The following is a 17792-nucleotide window of genomic DNA, read 5'->3' on the forward strand; positions in this document are numbered from 1 at the left end:
ATAGACACAAACATGTGTCCCAAACAATGATTTTATGGTAAAAAAGATTCAATAGTATCCAGCCGAGATGCGTGATTTCATTCTTAATTATTCATCTCTGACACACCCCATTAAATGTTCTTTGCTGCGAACAAAGAATTAGGCATGAATAAGTAATAAAACCCAAGAGCATCTTGTTCGTTTTTCCGACGTCGGTTTACTAAAATTTTTGTTTGGAGGTTAGCCCCTCGTGTTAGTCAGCTCCCTGTATGGACGGCATTCTAGAACTCATTTCAAGAGATGATGGGAAAAAACTTGATGAGATTTTGCGTGGACAAAAGACGAAGAAAAATCTAAATAATTTGGATTTTAAGACTGAAGATTTCGAAGAGTTGCTTGTGTTCGCGTCGTACACAGGATCCGCCAGTTGCTTGCTAGTTTTATCAAAGTTTGGTAAGTTTACAAATTTCTAGAATTATTGTTGCTGAATTATCCTCTGAAAATGCGTAGTTACCCTCAATTTTAGCTTTGCATTTCAATAGCCCTTGCTAAGATCTGATTTTCACCTACAGTCATAAACTGCGCCAAAATACCTCTGTTTTACAAGGCAACCTAGACTTGCTTACAAGTCGAGCTTAGAGAGCGCGAAGCGCGATCGTCCCGGAAAATTACAAACGGCACACAAATAAACCATTAAATAAAACCACTGAAAAATTGAAAAAGGTATTGACAGCGAATTAAGGCCCTGGCGTGCTGTATTGGGCAGGATGTGTGAGGATTTCAATTCATTAAAACGGCTTGAATTTTGATACAAGACGAAATGGCGGATATCGTTGTCAAGGCGCGCAAAGCACAGTGGGCTCCCGCTTGTTTGATAAGCTACTTCTGTGAATGTTAGGCTGGTTTCCTAACCCGTGTAACGACGTGTTCCATTATCTTTATGACTGGCTTTCACTCCACCTTCACCCAAAAGAAAAAAAATCAAGCCAAGCACGGACACATCATTATTTTCATCTACAAAAGTTCTGGGTACCCCACGTGTCTCTTTATCACAAAACATTGCCAAGTTATCTTTTTACCTAGCCTATCGTATTGATATTTTGTATTCAGTTGCACTGAAGTTCAAACATTAATATTCAATAGTCAGAAAAAGAAAACATGACTTAGCCAATTTTGAGAGTTTTTACATCTGTAATTTGTTAAACTAGTGAATAATACATGCAAGTAAAAATGAAAGCATCGAATTTATACTCTTCAGAGACGGATATCAACTGCTCGGCACGACTCCAGTTTGCATTACATGGCGTAGCTGTCACTCCGCTAAGAATAGCTGTAGAATACGATAACATAGAGGCGGTAAAATGGCTTTGTTGCAATGGAGCTAAAGTCAACTACAGAGAGGCTGTGTGGAGCACCAAGGCAGATGACGTCACATCCGGTGCGTTTATTTCCAGCTCGTGTCGAGTCCCCTGTATGACGGCCCTACACTTTGCACAATCTGCCGCGTGTGTTGAGATTCTGCTGGCGCATGGGGCAGACATGGCTGCTCAAGACTGTATGGGAAAGACACCTGTTTCCATGGCAACACTTGACGGCCGCGTCGACGTTTTGGACGCTCTCTGCAATCATAGAGCACCTCTTAATTTGGCGAGCAGTTGGGGAGCGACACCGCTGATGTACGCTCAATATGGGCGCAGCAGACGAGGGCGAGTGTCAGCTACCGAAATACTGTGTCACGCAGGTGCAGACGTGAACTTACAAGACAGAAACGGTCGCACGGCTCTACACCTGGCTAAAGATGTCGAATGTGTGCGATTAATTTTGTCGTATCATGGTGATCCCAGCATACAAACAGTATTTGGTAAAACAGCGCTTATCACGGCGGCTGAGAACAACCGCTGGGATATTTGCCACCTGTTATATGACGCTGAGGCCGTGTTGAGTCTGGGAGCTCTGGGACGAGGAAGCTTTTTGTTTTGTTCACTGTCACGTGATCACCAGGCCTGGCTCATGCAATGTTCAAGGAATGTCAGAGAACTCGCGCATCTTTGCCGCTGCGTGATTCGTAAGCAGCTAAAGATGAAGTGTAGAAATGTATGTGACGGGTCGAGGAAACTCCCTCTCCCTACTGTGCTGAAAAACTATGTTTCATGTCTGCGAAATCAGTGAGTGACCTATATATAGGCAACGTGGCCAAAACATCAAAGCCTTCACTGCTAATTTAAGTTTTCAAAAACGTTTTGATTGTTTCAATTTCATAATATAATGTTTTCTATTGTCCTGAAGAATAAGCTCAAGCTTTAGATAGCAATGCTCGAAAGGAACTTTAATGAAGAAAAATTTTCATGAGTTCGGTTTCCGTGGAATATCTGTTCGGGAAACCTTTACCCGCCTCAGAAATTCGGATTCAATTGTGATAAAAAGAAAAGAGTTTTCCTTAGTGAAAGGTCACCTCAAACTTAAACTAATTAAAATTTTTATTACGATGATTACTAGTACCTTAACATGCATTGTATATTTCGATTTTTATTATGGTGTATTTTTATTAATTATTATTTAGATACTCTGTATTTAATTATTATAGATAGAAATCATGTAATGCGCGCTTGATCATATTATGGAAAGTGCGCAATATAAGAATTAAATTATCATCATCATCATCATCATCATCATTATTATTATAAAATGGCAGTAAAAACTTCTGGATGCCCAGATTACCTAAACAATGATTGGGCGGCCAGCCGTAGCCAATCAATGTAACGACCAAATTACAAATTACAAATTAACCTCCGAACTTCTATTCATAAAAATCCTAGTAATTAAATGCTAAAACTAGATATCCTGAATAAATTATTATTATTATTATTATTATTATTATTATTATTATTATTATTATTATTATTATTATTATTATTATTATTATTATTATTAATTCCTTTTGTTTTCAAAGGGGCAAACATCTCGTTAAAAACGCGTAAAAAAAAGGCCAGGTAGCATTTTCGGAAAGCCAAGAACAGCTCGTAAATTCAGTTGTTGCCAAGAGCAGCATTAGGGTGCCTTGAAGGATTCCAAGGTGTTTTATGTAAGATGTCAAACGATTTGTGGGTTGGAAAAAGTTTTAACCAACGTCGTCGTGTTTTGGATATCGAATGAAACACTCGTTGGAGTGTTTGATTTTTAGCTTCTCAAACCATTTTACTAATTCTTGGAGAAATTTTAAAGCAAAAGATCTAGCAATTTTATGACGATTAAAATCACATTTCCAAACCTCCTCTGTTTTCTCATCCTCTGTTTTCTGCTCTGGTTTGTTGCACTGACTTCCTCACTGCAGTAAGAGACAGAGTAATCTCGGTAAATTTATTAATTAGAAATCAAAGTGTTCTTATGTTCAACGAACAATAGGAATATCATGTAGAATATTCACAATAGTGTGGTTGTTGTTGGTAACAAGTTAAAACCTCACCGGATTGAATTTTTGAATATCAGCCGACTAAACAAAACCGTAACAGTGAGTGTAGAACAAACTTTGCTACAAGAAAAGAATGAAATGTCTCCCAACAAAGCGTTCAAGTTTGTTGTCTTAGCTTCAACTCTCGTGGTATTTGCCATCTCTGTTCTGACTTTCACAGCGTGGAGCGAAACAAACGACGCCGTTTTTCATATGCTAGGTAAGGAAATCTAACTTAAAATGCAAAATACCACCTTGAAGTGATCCAAGCTTTTAACAATAGAAAGTAGAAACTTTACATCTGATGGAGAGAACCAATCAAAGTAGCAAGGTAAACTATACGTCATATGTCTTTTCTTTCGGATGGCTTATCTTGTAAGAGGAAAGCACGCCGACAGCCCTCTATCCACATGAGACCGATTCATTTACAAACGCGTACCCATCCTGTTGGGCATTGACATTACGATGTACATCAATCACAGCTCAAAAATATGAATTTTATTTTTTGCTCGTCTCGCATATCAACAGAATTTATTCAAACACAGAACTGATACCACAATGGACCAAACCACTTTCAACTATGCTGCGGTGAAGGACTGGAAAGACCTCCCGGGAGAAATCCCCGGGAGAAATCCACAACCGTCTGACAACACTTTTAGACTTAACTGTGAACTATAAGATTTTTTACAGAATTGCATAAGAAACAACAGAAACGTAGTGTACAGTGGTATTGCATATTTTATCTTTCTTAGTTACTCTAATTTTGATATTTTTATCATGTGTTTTATTTTTTTTTTGTCTAATTTTCTTAATCACATCTTTAAGTTTCCTGGTCACCGGTTTACACCAGCGTTTGATTCTCTTAATTACATTTGCTGATTTCTTCACTTATCATTGTCATTTCTATTGCCACTTACTATCACTATGCTACATCATCAAAAAAGGATTTAGAGATTTAAAATCATCGCACGTTACTCATGCTGCGACACTAGTGTCGTTGTGATTCATGAAGAACAGTAATGATATTTTTCCACTGTCATTCTAAAGCGCTTAACGCAAATGACTTATGACACAGCTTTTGGGAATTTCAACTGATATTAATAATTTCATTTGATAACTGATACACTTTACAATCCTTAAATTTACAGACAGTAGCTCAACAGGGATGACTCAGGTTTGTGGATCACTTTTGTTCCATCTGTAATTTTACCTCTCGGTCAATTACAGTGTGCAAAGTTAGCTTTTGTCGCGTTAAGTAAATGGACACTTAATATCTCCCTTTATTTATATATTTTTGTAGTTTTTGGGTGTTGTTTATTGTTGCTAGATTTTATAGTTGTTTGGTAAGATACTTTGGACAATTAGTGGATCACTGAGTGCTACTTTAATCAATACATTAATGTCATAATTATTATTATTGTTATCATTATTATTTCTATGTTTTCTATTCCAGCCCAGTAACATTAGGAGTATTCAGGTTATGAACTTGGAAAGGCAAACGACTATAAGAGACTTTTGTAAACACTGAAACAGACTCAATGAACACGTGAATACTAGAGAACTTACAAACATCATCGTTGACGAAAAGTTTACCAAAATACTTTTTTGTTACATTCCAAAAGTTGCTTGTACGCAATGGAAAACAACAATGGTACATCTTAGTCGACGAAAACCGGAATATTGGATTCACGATGGCAGCAATTTTAAATTCTTGGCGCATTACCCTCGCATAGAGGCTGAGAAAATACTGAAAACCTATCTCAAGTTAGTTTTTGTGCGCGAACCTTTCGAGCGACTTTTATCAGCATATGTCGGCAAATTTTTCAATAACGACCCAGCTTTCTACCTGGTATGGGGACCCTATATTGTCTCGAGGTACAAGAAGGGAATGAAACCAGAAGAAAGGAATATAACATTTGAGGAGTTTGTGAACTTTGTTGTAAGAGTGAAAGACAATGGAATGTTCTGCAATGAACACTAGCAAACATATGATAAGCTGTGCCATTCTTGTGGAATCCACTATGATTTCATTGGACGATTTGAAAATCTTGAAACAGAAGCTCGTTATGTATTGGAAATTTTTGGGCTGATTAAAAACGTTTCTTTTCCAAAAGTGAAGCTTTCGGACTCTTCATCAAAAATACCATTTTTCTATTCACAGCTCCCAAAGGAAACACTAAATAATATTATGCGAATACTTCGAGGTGATTCTGAAAATGTTTAAATATGATTTTCCAGATTCCATTGTCTGGTGATTTAACTGGTCAGAAGCTCATGACTTCCAACCATTTCTCGAGTAGTTTAATTTTAGAACTGCTTCTCCCGCAAAAACGTATAAGCCATGACATGCATTACTCTCTTTTGACTGGGTATTTCAACTGTGGGCGTTGCAAAGCTACCCTGAGACCCATTCCGTAACTAAATTCAACTCAGGAAAGGGTTGACACCAAGGCTTAGTATGAGAAATAGACGCTGTGTGTTCTCCTAAATGGGCCCAATGATTTCATCTCAAGAGACTGGCCCGGGGGATGGGAAGGGGGGGGGGGGGGGGGGCGGGGTGCTGGAACTCCTATAAAAAAATGACACAGGTAAATCATCGTATCATTAATTCGGGAGTGGGGATTTGTTGTAGGATGGTACCAGTTAAGTATTGCCACCGTTAAAGTTGTGGTGTTACTTTGTAGGGTGCTGAGCCAAAATGTGACAAAATATAACAGGAACTGTTTATCAGTCAAATGATTTGGTACAACCTTCTAGGGATGAAGTAGCACTAAAAACACCAGGGGCCAGATTCACGAAGCCCTCCAAAATTAGGATGTATCCCTAGTACTGTTCCTTGACAATAGGCTATTGTTAGTCCAACAGTACTCTCTTTTGTTATGAAACAATACTTAGGATTCATGTTAAGTTACAATGACTTTCTGAATCTGTCCCAGCTTTTCTTTAGTTTTCAGGCTTTTTTGTGAAACTTTCCGACAGTCACCCCCACTACCTTTATTAAAGAGTGATCCCCAGGTTACTTTTCGATTTAAGTGGAATCAGTCTATATGGTTAGGTATATACACGACATATATTGAGTGACAAGTATTTGTGAATGATTTGAAATTATTATTAGGCTACACCCAGACCAAAAACAGTCCAATGGCCAGGACGCAACACAAAAAAAGTTCAATTTGACAGAAAAAAAGACTGATACAATTGTTTGGCATAAAAATGACAATCCTGGCTTTCCTTTATTGTAATCCCCCATAAAAGCCCTTACCAAAAGTATCTCACCCGAAGAAAGTCACCATCACAAAGTTTCTGACCCAAAAAAAGCACTGAAGGTCTTTACACATTCCTATCATCAATTTACCTGAGAAAACCCCCTCCCACCTAGATGGGGAGGTGAAAACGTTTGGGACAAGAAAATTAAAGCAAAGAGCTCCAGCGCTCAAACAAAATAAAGCTGGAAGGTGAGCATGGCATTCAGTGAGGTTGGCTGTAGTGAAATAATTATAAATATAGAGAAAATTCAAGATGTGTGTAACCCATCGCATTGTCTTTGCATTTTATCTGTGACTGAGAAATATTACTGCCCAGAAATAGAGCAACTATTGTACATGTACAGTGTATGTCATGGAAAAAAACATAATTATAGGATTAATGGTTTCACTACATATTTTGTACCAAACATAACTTACCACGATTTTTCAATACTTAATACATGACTATTCCCTTCTAGCAGAGGTCTCTGACGGCAAGAAGGGAGAGAGACCTCTGCCGGCCCCCTACGAATCTTCTGTTGCACATGCGCAAGTGATTCCTGGCAATGAGTGACATTTTAACCACATGTAACACGAGCTTCGCAAACTGGTTTGCGCGCAAAACAGCAGCCGCAATAGGACGATGTGTGAAATTACTGTTAGCTGTACGTGGGAATGCCACAGACTCCTCAACGACATCGCAAAGAACATAATTCTCCACAGTCACCAGTAAAACCAGCAACTGTAGGCAAAGATGGAAACTGCCTTTTGCGTGGAGTAAATTTCAAGTTAAAGGGCCAGAACACCTGGCGATTGCTAAATACAGGAGATTGGAAAGCTAAAGTTTGCGGTTCGTTGGAGAGCACTCCTGACTTTCAAAAGAAATCTTCACGGCTCTGTAAGAAATGCTTTCGCAAAGTAGAATCATGTTAATCAAGCTAACTAAGGATTTTCAAGATGGCAAACGCATAATAATTGAAGTGTGAAACTTGTAAACTAGCGGAAGCCATAACAACTGTGGGCTCAGAAATTTCTAGCGTACAATATGAAAAGAGCATGCACATCGCACATTAACGGAAACCGGTTCAATCTCGTTCCCAGAGCCCACGTGTCTTTTGGTCAGCGCCAAGACAAAGACACGTGGGCTCTGGGAACGAGATTGAAACCGGTTTGAAAACTGGTCAGTTTCGACCAAAAATTTCCTTGGTTGGCGACTACATGAGAGAACACGTCAGTGGCCGGCAGAGGTCTCTCTCCCTTCTCGCCGTCAGTGACCTCTGCTAACAGGGAAGCATGAATATTCCTTGGTAGACTTTCTGTTGATCACCTATTTCTTTTAATATAAAGATTACCTACATGAAAGACCATCACTGTACTGTACACAACTAACCAGCTGTGAAAAGGAAGCATAAAAAATTCAAGTTTTAACAGGAAAAAGATCTCCAATATCAGTGAACATCAAAATCTTACAATCATGAAATTTGAATTCAGTTCATGCTTGACGCTTTCCCGCAATTAAGTTCATTGTAAGCACAGTTAAAACGAGAGTTTGAACTTTTCTCACAGCTTTGTACACCTTTTTCTTATGTTTGTTCTTGTAATGCCCTTTAATTGTTCTTTCCAAATCAACACGATATGCCAAAGAAAAATTGTATCAACGAAGCATGTAAAGAAAATATGTGAAAGCAGTTACGAATAGCAAACAAAGCTTTTGAAGGTCTTAAACAACCGTGCAACAGAAAAGAAAGGAGAAATTTAATAATATTTCTAGACAAAATAAAGTCAACAATCTTCAAAATGATGCTCAGCAAAGAAATTGTAAACACTTGCTAAGAAAAACTAAGCATTTCGAGCTGACGTTCTAAATAGACCTAAATATGGATCACAGACGTAAAAATACGTGTCACATTGTACTTACTACAAAAGGTTGTGATGAGATGAGCGACAAAATTAATCTTTATACGCTTATCAACATTTCGTGGTCGCGGTTATTTTCGCTTACAAACTGTTCTAAAACTTTGTTTGTGTTATCTACAAACTAAATTTAAACACAACAATCGGGAGAAACCGAGTGTTTGAAGCAGTGTACATAAAACCAACATGACGCAACAGGGTTTGTGAATTTACGTGATAAACTTACCGTAAATATAGCTCAAACGCTCACAGTCTGTTTTGAACCGAACCACAAATGTAGTTTTGTCCATTGTCGAATAAGCTGTTCACAACTTTTCACAGGAGACGAATGAAAAAAATTAGCAAGCAAAACAATTTTGCAAACCGCTTTGGCTCCGAGAAACGAGGAAAGTGAGGAAACACGCGAACACTGCGTGTGGTAGGCGTGAAAAAAGGCGCCAAAATATAAGCCTCTCTCCAGTCCACTCAAGGCTCTCGTCAACTTTCCTCCTTCGTTTCCAGGCTACCCCAAATGAACAAATTACATCTATTCTAGCTATGAAGGAGTAAAAATGGTGGGAAATCGTCGATGTTATTAGCAAGAGGACACATTCAAACCTCATATACGAGTTTGCTTTTATTTTTCACTTGTTAAGGTGCTGAATAGGAGACATTCGAAAGGTTTGCATGGGTAGATCGCCCGCTAATTTTTAAATAACCAGACCTACCAGTCGCTCTTTCATTGGGCTTAATGTAGTTTAACAAAACCCTCGGAAAATTCCCAGCGTCCTGGTCACGTGACCGATCATGTCCCCAAGGTAGCAATGCTATGACCAGATAGTTCTAATAAACCTCTACACAAATGCAAATTTATGTCGCAATAATGCACCTCAAACTCATGGAGATATGTCTCTCGACCTAGTCCCCGAGATTTTCGGTTTTTGTGTCTTTTGTGCATAGCTCCCTTAATTAATTTTAAGACGCAAGACTGTTAATGGCCATTCCTATATACTTCACACCAATCTCTTTGTGACTTCATCGATTATTTTCGAATTGATAGATGTCCGCTTTAAACGCGTTTAGGGTGTGGTCACCAAACTGATGACGTCATCACATTAAATTTGATATGAGTGATATTTTATGGCAAGTGTTATTCCCATGTTGTGTGGCATCCTCCTTGGCTTTAAATTGACAAAGTTATAAAAAGCATTTACGATTTTTCAGGTGAAAAGGATTCTGGGAAGGTTCTTATTATTTTATTACTTTTATAATTACTTTTATCATTATTATTGATATTTATTATTATTATATATTCAAATAAAATGTAGAATGAAATCAAAAGATTCAACATATTCAAGCAAAAAGATTACATTTAATAGCTCGTGTTACAGCTGATATGTTTGCGTTTGGCAGTACGTTAGGCAAGCGGCTCCAAGAAATACCGATCACTTCTATATACGTCTCGTCTCTGTACTCGGTCAATAGGGAAGAAGAGAGTTTGGAAAGAACTTCTTAAAGTTTTAAACAAAAACTTCAAAAGATATAGTTTCAAGCAATTCTATGCATGCAGGCATTATTAGTCCTATTTAATAGCTGATGCAAAGCTCAGTTTTCGACCAGAAACTTCCCCTATCATGCAGATCATGGACAATATTACTAAGGACAACAGCTGCAGTGCCTTCTTGTGATGAAAAGAAACCTTTAGGTAATGTAGGTGGATTAAATCTCACTATAAACGCCATTTTGTAGTAATAATAATAATAGTATGACCGGTCTGTTCTTTAAATACCCCAGTCTAACGAATGTTTTTAGTAATTTTCATGAGCGAAATATGTCGAAGAGGAGGTTGTATGCAGCTGTTTAGCGTTACCTGCTTTTCGAAGGTTTTCTCATGAGAGGGCACTGGAAATACTAAAGGGGAACCTGACAAAGAAAGCCGGAAAGAAGGGAATGGAACCTTGCATAAAACCTGCATGCATTTATCTTGGTTGTTGTATAATACGGTCGGACCCAGGGGCCAGGGACCGAATGAGTTTTGTGCAACAATTCTTTGGGCTAGAAGGATTTTTTGAGCACTATATTGGATCTCTCGACTGAAGGTAGTTTACTTAGGATGGGAAACACAAAGGGAGTGCGAGAAAATCCTTTGGAAGGCAGGGAAACGACTGCAGAAAACTCGCACTTTTCTTAAGATGTTTTATGCAACCCGGCCCAGCTGATTTGCGAAGCCCTCCTCAGGTAACTGCTGGTACCGATGTACTGCTTCTTAACAATAGTCTATTGTTTGCATAACAATGAGGCTATTATTACGAGATCTTCGTGAATCTTTCTCTTGGACTCCAAGACATCAGACTTGTCGTTTTTGCTTGGTGTTTAATGGGCAGACGAAAGCAGTCCAAAACCCATTTAGCAAAGATATCAGCCTAGCTTAAGCTTCCCCTAAATGTCATATACTACCGACCTTTAAACGTCTTTAGACTTCATCCCCAGTTTCTCGAGTTGTTAAGCAGTGGAAAACAGATTTCACGTATCTAATGTATTCACGACGAAAGTATTTTGTTATTGTTCCGTAAACTATGGGATTGACACAGGTGTGCAAATAAGCTGCGATATCAGCCACCCTCAATAATAGATCGCCCACTCCCTTGTGCTCTTCAGGTCCAAAGTCCGATATCAGCCAGGCGACCTGAATTGGCAGCATACATACTGCAAACAATATTACAATCATTCCCATCATCTTGATAATCTGGAGGTCTTCTTTCCGTCTTACCTCTAACGCAAACCGGTCTTGAGCGTTTGATATTTGTCGCTTTTGAGCTTTCCCAATGTCGATAGCAATCAATACATAAGCGCCGGCGATGGTTACCAGCGGTAGAACGTACTGCAGTGTAAACAGGACAGCGGTGTACGCCCGACTTTGCCCTGGTGTCCAGTCCTCATAACAGCCACCTGTTTCATCCGTTTCGGCTACAATAATGAGCGGAAGTAAGAGTAGAAATCCCACGACCCAAATAACAACAATCCACAGGACAATATATCTGTGACGCATTTCCGGTTTTATAAGGGAGTTGATGATGACACGCCAGCGGTACACCGCCATAAAAGTCAAGGTGAAGATGCTGACATTGAATGTTACAGTCATGAGGGGGGAGATTAATTTGCAGAATAACGTCGGAAAGGTGATCCCGCTAAGCAGAAAAATATTGACAGGCAAAGAGAGCAGCATTAAAGCCAAGTCAGAAATGGATAAGTTAAAAATGAGAAGGTCGTTTACGGATCTTCTTTTTTTCTTCTTCAGAATAACAAGAACGAGCGAGTTACCTGTTACTCCGAGCAGGAATGTAACAACGTATAGAGCTAACTTGATCTGTTTCTCTGAATCGCTCACCGCGGAAAAGTTGGTTGGGTGGCCCATGACGACAGGATCTGGAATGGAACTCCCTGATGGCGGTGGAAAACGTCTTGTCTGCTACTTGAAACACAAATCGGATCAAACCGTGTGCTTCTTGTGTCTCTCTACAATTTTTGTATTTGTCGATCCTTCACAGGAGAAAAAAAAATGGAAATTGGTTAATGCAAAAAAATTAAAAAAAAAACAGGCAACCGTTTTCAGTTGAGTAGCCAAAAAAATCAATTCGCGTTTTCTTTGCTTTGCTGTGTTCTGTGATTGCTTAACAAAACTCGCGCCACTAAATCGCGCACGTTTTCCCGGCTACACGTATTTGCTTCAAATTCTGATTGGTTCATTACACTTTGCGTCTGTTGTGATTTACCAGAGTAATTACTTTAGTTTTGGTTTCACAACACCTAATCGAAAACCGCTCCAATGCTACTGGTCACGTGTTTCATCTGATTGGTAAAAATGAGGAAGCTGACCAAACGTACTGCTCTGTTTGTAAATGACAAGAATTAGTTCTGTAGACTTAATTCTAGCCAAATTATCCCTGGTTTTTTTAAATTACGGCAGCCTTATTTTTTCCGAAAACGAGATACGAACAGGATAACAGAGTGAAAATACACCTGGTGCGGTAACAACTCGTATGAAAATGTTTGGGTATATATTTTGACAGGCTTGGTTTTTTGTCGTTTTGTCCACTCTCGTCTAAACTGATAGGTCGTTATACGTTAGGTTTTTCTGCCTGTTGAGGACGCCATACACCAGAAAGCTATGCTTTTCTGTCTATAAAAACTATCATATTTCACAAAATTTCTGTAATGATCTGGTGAACTCTGATAACTATTATATAAAAATATGCAGTTGATTAAGTTTGGTTTTCATCTTGTTTTGAGTTGCGTGAAAATCATTATCAATCTGATGTAACTTAGGTTTACAGCTTAGTTTCGAGCTTTTGTAATACTGTATGTATTTACGATCTTCCGGTCTGAAAATCGCACACACATTTTTCCAAGAAAAATGTAGCGCTGATTTATTTACAATATTTCCGGATGGATTCATTTACCGCCATCAACCTCTCAAGCTTACGTATATTTACTTGATAAAAGTTAGCGCAAGTATAAGTAGCGCAAAAGTTTATCAGATAGTAAAGTAGAACAACACACTTTTGTGTTAATTTCCGTTTTATGTCACGATATTCACGTTTACAGTAATCAGAATGGGTTTCATACCCTAAAAATACACCAAGAAAAAAGCAATAAAAAAATTGACATTTATTGAAAGGAGAAGTATTTAATCCTGTCCGCCTACTTTTAAAGCGAGTTGTGGTACGAAAATAAAAAAACGTGATCTAAATCATGTGTAGTCAGGTTTGTTTTTATCACAGATTTCATCATCAAATTAATTAATATTCATTTAAGGTTTCGCGAGTGTTTTCTCCTGTTTATCATCCTTCCTCACGTTTTGTGCCATTTATCTCACAAAATTAAAGCCAAAAAATCTTGAGAGACAGTCAAGGGAATCATACAATCCTTTGGAACAAAGTAACCCTGCTTTTTGCAAACCTATTTCTAGTTTTCCGTTAAAAAGAATCACACCCTCTTTTACACCAAATAGAACGCAACCCACCCGTTTTGCACCCTCGCGGGATTACGATTTCAAAAAAAAAACACACATAGGCGATTTGTAAGATTTTCGGAGGTAAGATCGCTGTGATTCCTGATGAAAAAGTTCCAGTCCAATAAGATATTTTTTTAACAAGAGCGATATGATTTTCCCTGGCATAACTACAATGTAATGTCGCAACCTTCTACCTGTTAGTATAAGGCAAGCAAGCAAGCGATTAATTTAGAATTACTCTTTTAATTTTCGCGAAATGTACAACAAAAACACGAAAATGAAGCCGAATAACTAACTGAGGCAAAATTATGTTCCCTTTGGTCAATACATACCGCGGAGATTCAATTGCGAGGAACCCAGTTCCGTTCTTGCTATGATCGCTAACGGAGCTGTTTCACAGTGAACTCACGCCATAATCTCCTCAGCCACGCGCGTGTGTGATATAGTCTACTGGTTTGCGTCTTGCCAGTTGGAAAGTTTAACCATGTTTTGTTATTTTCACTTTGAACTATCTGTTTTTAAAGTTTGAAAGCTCGGCCGCACTCGGCGTTTTGAGCCATAATGTCTTCCTATGAGTAAACAAAGGAAATTTAGTTTTTGCTTATGTTTGATAAGCCGTCCGTTTTGTTCAGTCGGTGAAACGTCGAATCGTTGTCCTCCTTCTCGAATCTTTCCTCTTCATTTCTCCCCTCCCTGTTGGAGGTAATCTTTTCATTAAGCTCTTATCAAGAGTTGCTCAAGAGTAACTAAAATTATATTTAGATGAATTATGGAAATTAAACTGTGATCATAGCTTCAATGAGAATATATAATACTGTATTAGAAATTTAGAAAGCCTACTCTGAATTTGATAAATTATTCATTTAATTTAACATATTATTACTATTACTTTTATTTTGTAAGACCTATTATTTACTCCAGCGATATTTAATCATACTAAAAATTGTGTGCTGCTAATGAAAAAACACTCATCTTTGCAAATTTTCACGAAAGGAGAGCTGTAGTTTTGATTTTGCTACTGGTAAGGAACGTGTATTTAAAATAGATGTCAAATAGGTTTGACATTCTTTCATCTCTAAAATTCTAAACTCTTCTAAATTTTTTACAAAGCATAACTGTGAGTTAGCTTTCAAAATATTTAAAACGTGGTGACGCACCCTTATGACTAAACAAGAAAACTTCATGACAAAGAACGGGCGCCGAAAATTTTGGGACTGAAAAGTTCAGAAATGGAACTGCGAAAAACATATAGCAGGAATCAATAATAAACAAACGTACCTTGAATTCGAACATAATGCGTGATCAGTTGAAAGAAGCGAATAAAATATAAGTAAAAACAAGGGCGTTCATTAAACTTTGGCTGACAGAACGCGATTTCCGAATTTGTTGAGAAGTTGAGACGGGATTGAATTAAAATTTTGTCATATGGGTCTTTTATGTTTCAGTTGTCTCCGTTAGAAAATTCTAATAAGTGACATGGCCCAGTTTTGATCACTGGTAGTTTTCGTTTCCTTACACGCTGAACAAACTGCGCTGCGTTTTTTCTTTTTTGTTTTTTTGTTTTTTTGTTTTTTCAGATACTGATATGGTAAGTTATGGAGATAGGAATATAAGACGTATGAGCAGCATCGATTTCCCTTTTCGTGGAGGGATTAAAACGAAAAAGAACGACTTAAATATGAGCTATAATCATAAAGTATTAAAATTCTCACTTTACTACAACTCTTTTTCTGATGCGTTTGAAGGGGCTCGTAGACGTCCTAAAAGATATACATCACTTCAAACCCTAGATTATAATAAAACTATATCCCTTCGATAAATACCTTAGTACTTACCTACAGGTGAATAGTTTTCTTGGAGGATCTTTTCGCGAAAAATATATGTTTTCGGTGTCTAGTCTCTTATATTACAAATAAACAACCACGCTTTTGTTAAACTGAAAATGAAATGACAGATGTGAAACAACACGACTGAAACAAACACTTATAAAATATTAAAATCACAATATTTAAATGTATCCTGTGATAAGCTATCTGTGCTCTTTATCAACACCAAATGTCAGCTACGGGGTAAATTCCCACCCGGACGTGATATTAAAGATGAAACGTGTTTAATTTAATCCTGTTTGGTTGAGAAACTTCGATCCCTGGTAAGAAAATACCGGGAGGCAATTCTGTTTTCAAGTTAACTTCGGTCAAACTTAAAAAATAAGAGAAGTCCTGTTAAGGCTAAGGGGAATAAAACAGAAGAAATTAATTATTCATTTATGTATCTTCGTATAGTTTCCTTTGCTTTATTCATCTAAGGCTCGGAGCCAAGTTGGTTTGAATAGATCGCAAATTGTTCTATTGAAAGAGCATGGAAAACATAGCGCTCTCTGAAAGTTTGAGCATGTGTGGTTGAATAGTTTTTAAGAAATAAACTTTAAAAGTGTCAAGATTTTACAAAGAATGCATACCTTGCCACCCAGCCATACATTCTTTGTGAATTTCATAATTTTTTAAAGCAATTTTCTCCGAGAATATTCAACATATCGCTCTGATGTTCACCCTTATTACCAAGTGTGGCATTCTCTCTTGGTTTTTATGTCCATTTGTTCGTAGCAGGTTGTTTGATATCTGCAAGTTAGGCAAAATGTAAATTACGACGTCAACAAGGATTCTCATTTCTGTATACTAACAGTCAACCAACACAATCGCTTGGTATAATAATTAGAATACCTTATTTAAGGGGCACCCATGCCGGTTTATCTCGGTGAATAGCTGTTCAGAACGCCTTAATCGCCTTATAAGTTCGGATTTAGCTTTAAAGAAAATCTAAACTTTCACTTCGGCATAATTTCAGCTGAACATTTTTTACCATAATATCGAATACCTCAATTAAAATGCGAAGTTAGGTCGGCTAGCATTTTCGTAAAGCCAACAACAGCTCGTAAATTCGCAAAATAAGATGCCGTTTACTAAAACGTTCTGCCACTCAAATTTTCAGCCAAGGCATTCAAACAGATAACACTATATTAGCTTACCCAAATATGCCTCTAAAAGGCCACCAATTAAACCATTTGGAAACACAGGAGACAAGTTTTTAAGCACTTCGCTTTAACGTTACCATTGGTGCCTCTTTTACTTGCCCTTGAAAGCGAGTACGTTTGAAGTCTTATGGCTTCTAAATACTGCCTCCGTTCTGGACAGTAACCTCCGGCTTTTGCCGCTTCGTTCTTAAAGAAAGTGAAAGTAAAAAAGGAAAAGAATAGCAAAGGAAAGTCCTTGAAAATTTTATCCTTTAGAAGCGTCTTATCAGGGAACAAAGAAAGCCGCCTAGGAGTCGCTCTGACTAAGGGCTAATGCTCCAAAGGTCAGCTCTAGAATCTTTTTACGACAGCCAAATGACCTTAGCAACTCAGTTGATGAAATAAAAAATTCTTTTCCAATCCCCTACCAACGCAGCAGCACAAGTTTCATTAGAAACTAATTCCTTATTCGAATATGAAACAAGATCAAATCAATAAATTTCACTTCAAATCATGCGAGCATAAATTGATAGCAAATGTCTCCAAAACTAAAGCACGATGAAAACATTTCTCCATTGAGAGTTGATAAAATAACGAGAGGAGCTCATTGATTTTACGCTTTGTTCTTACTTGATTGAAGCTACTTAACATTTCCAAAGATTTCCAAACGGCGACCGCCTTGGATCCATCTAGGATTCTGGAATTCTCAAAAAACGTCCTTTCGATTAACGTAGTCTAGACTAATAAAAAACAAAAGATGGTTATTTTAAGATCTTGAAAAACATGCCTGTCAAAATATAATTGACGTGGTTACATCAAATTTCATGAACAGTCACACTAGATCTGATTAATTGTGGCTTTTGATTCAAAAAGTTTAAAACTCCTTAAGTTCCCTCGGGTGATTTCTCCCCCCCCCCCCCTCCCCCTTCCATCCCCTACGCTAACAACCCTTCCCGCTCTGAACACGGTTAAGGTCTCCAAAGATAATTTCAAACGCCTTCTGTCAAGCGTTTGCAACTTGCAAAAATGCACCAGAACTACCAAGTCATATTTGAGGGGCTTGATAGCTGCGCGAATTGGTCGAAAATTTTAACTGTCTAAACTTTGCCTACCTATATAATTTGCCAATAATTGTGTAGAGAATAAGCTGCTAACGAAAATACGAAAGTGGCTCGGCGCTCCTCACAAGCTGTTTCTGGAAGC

General features: G+C 37.9%; 3 protein-coding genes and 1 pseudogene across 7 annotated transcripts in view; 2 read left to right on the top strand and 2 right to left on the bottom strand.

Annotated features, from left to right (window-relative positions):
* LOC146468308 (uncharacterized) overlaps positions 1-8978 on the bottom strand; it is a 46427-nt gene extending 37449 nt beyond the window's left edge. For both annotated transcript variants that reach the window (XM_085125099.1, XM_085125098.1), the window contains exons 1-2: positions 8813-8978; positions 3248-3304 (exon numbers count right to left, since the gene is read on the bottom strand). The gene's annotated coding sequence lies outside the window, so the exon portion shown is untranslated. The remainder of the gene's footprint in view (positions 1-3247; positions 3305-8812) is intronic.
* On the top strand, positions 226-2684 carry LOC146468312 (ankyrin repeat domain-containing protein 61-like). The gene is made up of 2 exons (XM_085125101.1): positions 226-432; positions 1238-2684. Exons 1-2 carry the CDS (start codon positions 249-251, stop codon positions 2146-2148), a joined length of 1095 nt encoding a protein of 364 aa, XP_084981227.1. The 5' UTR covers positions 226-248; the 3' UTR covers positions 2149-2684.
* LOC146468313 (carbohydrate sulfotransferase 11-like) lies at positions 3986-5651 on the top strand (annotated as a pseudogene).
* A 939-nt stretch (positions 8979-9917) lies between the features above and the next one.
* On the bottom strand, positions 9918-17477 carry LOC146468314 (neuropeptide Y receptor type 1-like). Of its 4 annotated transcripts, none has more exons than XM_085124873.1 (3): positions 16605-17477; positions 13912-16197; positions 9918-12105 (listed from the first exon to the last, which is right to left on the bottom strand). In XM_085124873.1, the coding sequence occupies exon 3, from the start codon at positions 11978-11980 to the stop codon at positions 11039-11041; it is 942 nt and encodes a 313-aa protein (XP_084980999.1). In that variant the 5' UTR covers positions 11981-12105; positions 13912-16197; positions 16605-17477; the 3' UTR covers positions 9918-11038. The 4 variants fall into 4 exon arrangements, with proteins under 4 accessions (XP_084980999.1, XP_084980998.1, XP_084981001.1 ...); XM_085124872.1 differs by having other exon boundaries at positions 13912-14148; positions 14737-17477; XM_085124875.1 differs by having other exon boundaries at positions 9918-11532; positions 11887-12105; positions 13912-17477.
* Positions 17478-17792: the final 315 nt, after the last annotated feature.

Source organism: Pavona decussata, unplaced genomic scaffold (assembly GCF_977016875.1).
Source record: "Pavona decussata unplaced genomic scaffold, jaPavDecu1.1 SCAFFOLD_133, whole genome shotgun sequence".
In the NCBI taxonomy this organism is placed as follows: Eukaryota; Metazoa; Cnidaria; class Anthozoa; order Scleractinia; family Agariciidae; genus Pavona; species Pavona decussata.